General features: G+C 42.3%; 1 protein-coding gene across 3 annotated transcripts; it reads right to left on the bottom strand.

Annotated features, from left to right (window-relative positions):
• Positions 1–255: 255 nt before the first annotated feature.
• LOC131107630 (programmed cell death 1 ligand 1-like) lies at positions 256–8,417 on the bottom strand. Of its 3 annotated transcripts, none has more exons than XM_058057841.1 (9): positions 8,210–8,404; positions 6,266–6,326; positions 5,915–6,180; positions 5,741–5,837; positions 3,847–4,113; positions 3,494–3,616; positions 1,798–1,866; positions 1,452–1,558; positions 256–752 (listed from the first exon to the last, which is right to left on the bottom strand). In XM_058057841.1, exons 2-9 carry the CDS (start codon positions 6,318–6,320, stop codon positions 735–737), a joined length of 1,002 nt encoding a protein of 333 aa, XP_057913824.1. In that variant the 5' UTR covers positions 6,321–6,326; positions 8,210–8,404; the 3' UTR covers positions 256–734. The 3 variants fall into 3 exon arrangements, with proteins under 3 accessions (XP_057913824.1, XP_057913823.1, XP_057913825.1); XM_058057840.1 differs by having other exon boundaries at positions 6,603–8,403; XM_058057842.1 differs by lacking the exons at positions 256–752; positions 1,452–1,558; positions 1,798–1,866 and having other exon boundaries at positions 3,497–3,776; positions 6,603–8,417.
• Between the last annotated feature and the right edge of the window lie 97 nt (positions 8,418–8,514).

Raw genomic sequence — 8,514 nt, 5'->3', positions numbered from 1 at the left:
TTTCTGAAAACCCCTCAATTCTCCTGCAAAAATGAAACTTTACATCCAAAACAGTCTTCATTCTTCTCAAAATGGTGTTTTGTCTTCAAATGATGCACACAAACCACTATATGAACAAACATTTATATGAACCAGTTAATCACTGATGTGATTCATCATGACTCAGGCCTTTTTGTGTTCAGTGTGACACTTCTCAATATTGAATTGTTTTTTGATTTTTTTTGTATTTTTTTGAGTCAAAACACAAAATTACACAGAAATATATTTTTTTATTTTTCACAGAAAAACAATGTGTTCATCACAGCCAACACAAAGTTCCAAAATTCCATAGCTTGTATTGTGTGTTTGTGGATTTCTGACCCTTTGCCCAGCCTCCCATTGTTAGACCATGGTTTACCACATGGTCAACCAAAGTGGTCCTGATCTCATCACAGATTATGGCCCTCATCCTTCCTCGTCCTCGTCCTCCGTGTCCTCCTCCTCTCATTCTCGCACATCTGGCTCTCCCTCTGATTTCAATGTTGGCATCCATTGTTCCAAAACAGAGAAACTCACCTGTTGCCGTTTTATGCTAAAGCTGTAATTGCTAGTTGTAAAAATGAGTGACAGGTGTTTACCCATGTGATGAGTCAGTGTGAATAATAGGAATATTAAATTTACACTTTTGAGTGAGCGGTGTTGAAAGTGTAGGAGGCACGGTGGGCACGGGGAGCACCCGGAGGCGACATAACACTTCAGGGGAGACGCAGCAGCTTGAAAAAAATAAGGAAAAATTTGTTTAAAAAATTTTGTTTTATACTTTCACATTTCCTCAGTTAACTTTTTAGTGTTACGTCAGGGTGTCCGCAGGTGCCAGCCAGTGGGGGGGCCACATGGTGAAACATGAAAGGCTAACATTTAGTAAAGCAACACGTTGACATGCTAACATTCATTCATTCATACATTTTCTACCGCTTTTTCCTCACGAGGGTCGCGGGGGGTGCTGGAGCCTATCCCAGCTGTCTTCGGGCAAGAGGCGGGGTTCACCCTGGACTGGTGGCCAGCCAATCACAGGGCACATATAGACAAACAACCATTCACACTCACATTCATACCTATGGACAATTTGGAGTGGCCAATTAACCTAGCATGTTTTTGGAATGTGGGAGGAAACCGGAGTACCCGGAGAAAACCCACGCATGCATGGGGAGAACACGCAAACTCCACACAGAGATGGCCGAGGGTGGAATTGAACGCTGGTCTCCTAGCTGTGAGGTCTGCGCGCTAACCACTCGACCGCCGTGCCGCTCGACATGCTAACAACTTTAACAAATTATATTTTTAGAATGTAGCGCAGGTCGGTAAGAAACAGGCCCCCCGGCTGCACTTTGAACACCCTGGTTTAAAGGCAAAGATAGATTCCTCCAGTGTATAAAGTATATTACTAGTATAGAGTATTACTACTGACTTACTTGTTGTTCAATCTGTGAGTGAAGGGCCGTACAGTTGACAGCCCCCCAGTGTCTTCTGCTTTTGGAGGTGAGGTCTGAGTAACGTTTCCAGAAGGCATCCATGTAACCTGCAGACAATCCAAGTCCTTTTCTTACAAAGAGAAATGGCTTGTGGTATTCCCCAGGGTTCTGTTCTAAGCCCATTGGGTTTTTTTTCTCAATTTGTAATTATCCTTAATGTCACAAAAGACACAATTCATGTTACATTTTTACTCACTTCTAATACAATATCTCATTAGAAATACTTGTAAACAGAGTAGACGTGATCACCCAGAACCCGCCCCCCGTCCCCCTTCCAACCACTTACCTTGATTAGATGTCCTTACTTCGTCTTCTTCTTTGTCCGTTTGCCTGTTTTCTTTCCCGCAAAGGCATGCTGGAGATGAAGAATCTGTGTTATATATTATCATTATTTACTGCACACTGTAAAAGTACACAGTACAGTAGAGTAAAGTCATCACTGGTTTATCAATAATAACAGTTTGATTTTCCAAAAGACTTTTTTTCCAATTAGTCATTCAAATAAAAAGCAAAGTCATGTCTTATGACTAAGTCACTAATCGCTAACTACTACAGTGACTACTACAGTAATACTTGCTCATCTAGCAATGTCATACTCTATAAATAGATGGATTAGTAGATAATAATAGATTGGAATAGGACTGTAATTGAGTGTTGGAATTCTAGCTGATGTCTTTCTTTACTTTCTACCTACAGAAAGTTCAAAGCATATACTCAATGGAAGCAGGTAATATTCTCCCAAATATGAAATTCATTCATTATCTACCAATAGTGCATTTTTCAGCAATGATCTGGGGTGCATGAGAAAGTGGAAAGGAAAATGTAGAAAATTTTCCCTTTTATTTGATCTCATGTACATGTATGTATGTATTGGATGCATGTATGATTTATGTGATTACCGTCTCATTTGTATAAGTATTTTCCACAGCGGCCACGCAAACAAAATGTTGTCAGCAAAACGCTGAGTCAGCATTAACAGGAGTACCCCACACACGGGAGTAACACAGATATGACCGCCAAAGACCAGGTCGCCCAGGCACCCGCCCTCAACTGCCACCCAAAACACAATGCACCGGACCCTTATGCTTGCCCCCGCAGATGGTGGGTCTACAAGGGGGAGATCCCGTGGGGCTTCTTCGGGGTGAAGGCCCGACCTCCAGGCATGAGGCCCCCCCACGTCTGGGCGAGGTGCGGTCTCTCCTCTTTCCCAGTCTTCATAATGAATGGGTCTTGTGAATCACTCTCGGTCTGGCCCAGCACCTAGGACCTGTTTGCCTTGGGAGACCCTACCAGGGTCATATACGTAGCCCCAGACGACCGGGGTGATATACGTAGCCCCAGACTACCGGGGTCATTTACGTAGCCCCAGACTACCGGGGTCATATACGTAGCCCCAGACTACCAAGGTCATATACGTAGCCCCAGACTACCAAGGTCATATACGTAGCCCCAGACTACCAAGGTCATATACGTAGCCCCAGACTACCAGGGTCATATACGTAGCCCCAGATTACCAAGGTCATATACGTAGCCCCAGATTACCAAGGTCATATAGCCCCAGACTACCAAGGTCATATACGTAGCCCCAGACTACCAAGGTCATATACGTAGCCCCAGACTACCAAGGTCATATACGTAGCCCCAGATTACCAAGGTCATATACGTAGCCCCAGATTACCAAGGTCATATAGCCCCAGACTACCAAGGTCATATACGTAGCACCAGACTACCAGGGTCATATAGCCCCAGACTACACTCGGGCACTCAAACCCCTCCACCACTATAAGGTGGTGATTCACGTAGGAAAACATGTATATAATACTTTCCAATATTTTAATGAGTTATTATGAAGTATTTTAGTGTGTTGTACATAAATATAGTATATTTGTTTGGCAGGTATTAATGTCCAAGTATTTGAATGACTACTGGAATAGAAAGGAATCCTGAACGCTATACTGTACATTCTGTCAATGGAGTCTGACCATGCTTGCGTGGATATGTTCGGAGAAGCACTGCAAGGAGGACGATGGCTGTGCTGGCGATGCCCGTGCCCAGGAGCGCACGGACCAGGATGACCCATTTGGAGATGCGTAACGGCACATCATCTACAACAAAGAAGCAGCAGCGTGAGCCACGGTGAGGCCTCGTTCAGGAGGTAGAGCGGGTGCTTTAGTAACCGGAGGGTTGGCTCCTCTTCACTCTTCACTTGCCCCCAAGGATGCCGAGGACCCCAATCCGGCTGCCCCCGGCTCCTCGAGAGGACGGCTTGAAGGAAGAGACCAAGTTCATGTGATAAAATTCACATGTCCTTCCGTGTAAAAGTCCCGAGGCTCACCTGGAAGGACAAAAGTCGCCGTGTATCCTCCGTGCTGGAATCTGCACGTGTAGTTGTTCTCCTCCAGCGATGCCACGCGGATCTGACTGGTGATTTGAAAGAAGTGGTCCGCCCACGGCTGCACGGTGGTACTTGCCGTCAGATTTTGCCAGCGAGCGTCCACCCAACTGACGACCGTCTCTGGGTATCCCTCAGACTGGCAAGTGAGCAGCACCTCCTCCCCTTCTGGCGATTTGAGAATGCGTTTGGTCCCCGTCTTGTAGGGCGCTGCCACAGGGAGATGAGGCATGGTTACTTCACTTGTCAAGGAGAGTAGTCTGTGTACAGCTTGTATAGAATTACTATCCACTCCTAATGTAGCTGTCAGCACCATGGAGTGGTCATTGTTTAGCATGGTGGTGGGGCTGCACGAGTGCTGCCGGCACTATAGGAAGCTGTGGTTCATCTGCTAAGCATGTCAAGTGGGTGCCAGTGTATGTAGCCTATACATTAATTACATAAATAGGAGAGGATGCCATCTTAAATCTTATTGGCCAACAGCATATTCAAAAGATATTACAACAGCAGCCAAAATGATAAAATATTTAAAAAAAATTAATACTATGAGAAACAAAAATAACAAACTAAAGTCATAATTTTGTGGGAATTGGATTGGGGAAATAGTTGTAATATTATGGTAATAAATTCATAACATGAGAACAAAATGTACAAAAACTAATTTGAAATTGTTGGGATTTAAAAAAAAATGCAAGTCAAAATATTATGAGAAAAAAAAACAAGAATATTAATAATAATATTATCAGGTAAAATAACTATATTAGTTTTATGGGCTTTAAATATGGGGGAGTTTTTTAAAGTCATCATATTAAGAGAAAAAAGCAAAACAAAATAAGTTGGAATATTAGGTTGGGTAAAATGTTAAAGGATTATGGGGATTAAGTCAAAATATTATGAGAAGAAAATTGGAAAATTAAAACAGCAGAAATTGAAAAACATTTGTGATTTTATGAAAATAAAGTTGTATTCTAATGAGAAAAAAGAAAAAGTAATGTCACTTTATAGGATATTTTTTTTTTACTGTTCATTATTCCCTAGGGAGGATGAGAAGGAGAATATAGCATCAAAGGTTCTCCTATTTAGCAAAGCCGAGCATGAATGCAGGTGGATCACAAGCGAGATGCCTGGATTAGCCTGTTGCTGTGTTTAATGTAACTGTCAGGAACAGATGACAGTGTCCCACGAGTGCATGTCGTTCATGGTGGCCCCTGATGTGCCCATTTAAAGGCAACGAGAGGCGCCCATTTGATCGGTTAAGATTACACTCTGCTGTGTAATCCTCCCTCTTTTGCCACTTGCGCCGGTGGGAGGAACGGAGGCGCGGGGTGCGCTGCGCTGCGCCACACTGTGCTGCTCGCACCCTGTTGACGTGGCTTAGGCACGGTGCCGGGCAGATACAAAAATACAGCCCATAATATGAGTAGAAAATGTACAAAAATTATTTAAGAACGAAGTTGAAATATTTGGTTTTTTTTTTTAATGCTGTATTTTTATTTTTTAATAAAGTCAAAATATTTTTATTTTCATAATCTTAAGAACAAAAGTAAGAAACAAGAAACAAGGGATAGGTGCAGATTATGGAAGGTCTAGAAAGCTTTCTGTGCAGGTTATGGTGTGTACCTGCTCTATAGGAGTCCCCAACTCCACAACATACAAAGGGCGGAAAATGAGAATAATAGGTCCCCTATAATAATAATAATAATAATAATAATAATAATAATAATAATAATAATAATAATAATAATAATAATAATAATAATAATAATAATAATAATAATAATAATGTGTGCTTCGTTGAGTTTGGTGTGGAGGAAGTGTCAAAGTGGGCGGTGCTTACCAATAACTGACAACTTCACGTCTTTATAGTCGGCGCCTTCGCTTGTCTGCACCACACATTGGTACGTCCCCGAGTCGTTGATGCGAAGCCTGGACACCTGAGAAAGTACAAGGGAATCACACCCAGTCCAAAGGACTCCTGGGGGGGGGTCCCGGTCCCGGTCCTCAAACCAACCTGCAGCCTGGCCCAGCCATCTTTAATGTCCTCCGTGAGAAGCCTGGCCCGACCCCTGAAGTCTGGATGCTGCGTTCCAACTTGCTCCACCCCGTTATCTATACGGTACACTTCCCGTACCGAGGCCCCCGCCATCTGATACCAGGACACCATCACGTCCTGGTGAGGGTCTGCGGGTAGAGGGAAGAAATGGCATCCTATAACGACGTCGTCTCCGAGCTCGGCCGTGTATAACGCCCTCTCCGCCTGGGCGGTGAACAAGATGGCTGTAAAGTGAAAGAAAGACAAGATGTAAGATGTAAAGCCGTGGATGGGGGGGAGATGGTGATGGAGTTTTTCCTCAGTGAACACCTTGGACATGTGCTTGGGGTGCGACTTGAACAATGACCAGCAGGAACCAGAGCATGAAGACCTGAGGGACAAATAAAGAAGAAAGCCTAAAACAGCAGAATATTCCACCTTTAAGGTGCTTTTAAAGTCAGGTTTGAACAAACGGAAAATTGTTGGGGGAAAAAAAATTCAGTCATTGAAAAAATGACGAGACCAGGCTTCATCAATCAGATTAAATGACGTTACCTAATTTAGTGGTACATTGATCATAGATTGGTAAATCACATTTAAAATGCCATCACAGATTTTAAACATCTTCTACTCCCAGTTTATCAACAAACCAAATTCAGTGTCTTACCTTATGCGTCAGCTTGTATATCACAGAACAGACAAGCTTTAAAAAAAAAAAAGAATCGTTTATTCTTTTTTTATGTGGCTAGTAGTCGTGTTCTCGTCCGGGCCTGCCTTTTTCTCAGAATAAGCAAGTTTTCCTTTTTTCTAATCAGGAAAAAGGATCAGAAATTACTCTACTCTTGATCTCTCGGTTGTAATCGTTGATGCAGTGAAGCCGCTTCATTTTAAAGTGGTAAGACACGCCCCCTAGTGACGATGGGGCGTGTCAGTCATGAACGAACGGGTCAAAAGAACTAGTTCTTTTTTGTGAACGAACTGTCTCGACACAGATGACCGGGTCTATGCACAGGCGAACGACCACTTGACCGAAATGAACAAAATGAACGGATCTTTTTACTGAATGAACCGGAATGATCCCGTTCACTGAAATGAACAGTTTTGCCCATTACTACTACTACTGTTAGACATATCAAAATATACATACAATATTACATATATTATTACATATTGTAGTTTAAATCCCAGTCTCATATTTGTTTTCATTTTATTTCATTTTAAAAATTAATTTGTTCTTCTTTCTCTTTGGGCAAACCAATCTCCTCCATCCAACCCTGTCTTCTACCCTCATGTCCTCCTTCACTACATCCATAAACCTCCTCTTTGGTTTTCTTCTACGCCTCCTACCTGGCAGCATCCTTCTACCAATATATTGACTAGCTCTCCTCTGGACATGTTCCAACCATCTCAGTCTGGCCTAAAGGACTTTATCTCCAAGGCTTCTAACATGTAATGTACTCCTTCCTGATCCTATCCATCCTGGTCACTCCCAATGAGAACCTCAGCATCCTCATCTCTGCTACCTCCAGTTCTGCTTCCCGGTCTCATCAGTTTTGTATACCTTTCGTTTTAGCTGAAACTCTTCTGTCACATCACACCTGACACGCCTCCTTCTCACAATCGCCATTGTTCTGGACTGTTCGTCCACCTTCTGTATCTCTTCTCCCTGTAACCTCACTCTTCCACTTGGGTACTTCTCATTCACGCACATATTATAATAACAATAACTAACATTTATAATAATAACAATAATTTAACACTGTTTATTACCTACAGAGGGACAGTGGAGTCAATGCAATCCCTCTGAGGTATGGCCAGAACAGATGCAGGCTGGTTTTGGGCAAAAATTAGTTGTTGATTCTCATAATATTCATATATCATAACATTTCAACTTTATGCTACTAGAGTAATGTTATTTTTCCTCATAATTTAAGGAGTTCATTCAAATAATATTTTTCTTGTTAATTTACAACTTTTTCTCATGCTATATTGACTTCATTGTTAATTACTCATGATTTTTTCAATTTTTGCTGTTTTTACATTTTCCAAATATTTTATTTTTCTTCTTGTAAATGTTATTCTTTAAAGAAGGACTTACTTTAAAAAATACAACTTTATTTTGCTTTGTTTCTAAGAGCACAAAGGAAAACTTATTTTGTTTTGTTTCCATGCCAATGCAGTATCTAACTATTGACAGTCCTCAGACGCCCCCTGGTGGTGGCTAATGCGGCGGTTGACCAGTTTTTCATCCCCAAACGAAGCTGGAACACTCACTCCTGTTCCAGCAGCAAAGCACTCTGTTCACTCCCAACAGAGCTGGAACAAAATGTCCCTCTTGTCGCGTTAGACCGTCCAATATTCTCGTTTTTTCACTCGAAAATCTGCCGTTGCCTTGCCTTGCCCTTATTTTCTTCCTCTCCCGCCACTAGTGTTAGTCTTCCCGCCCCCCAGCCAATCGCCGGACAGGAAAGAATACACGACACGTAAACTACCAATCATAATAGCAGAACACAGACAGCACTGTAGAGTGTGATCAATGATCAATTGCAGTGCAAACAAACACAAACAAAAACGCACTG

The sequence above is a fragment of the Doryrhamphus excisus genome, chromosome 19, assembly GCF_030265055.1.
Source record: "Doryrhamphus excisus isolate RoL2022-K1 chromosome 19, RoL_Dexc_1.0, whole genome shotgun sequence".
Lineage (NCBI taxonomy): Eukaryota > Metazoa > Chordata > Actinopteri > Syngnathiformes > Syngnathidae > Doryrhamphus > Doryrhamphus excisus.
The sequence above is the reverse complement of the archived record's forward strand: the minus strand, read 5'-3'. Positions and strand labels throughout refer to the sequence as shown.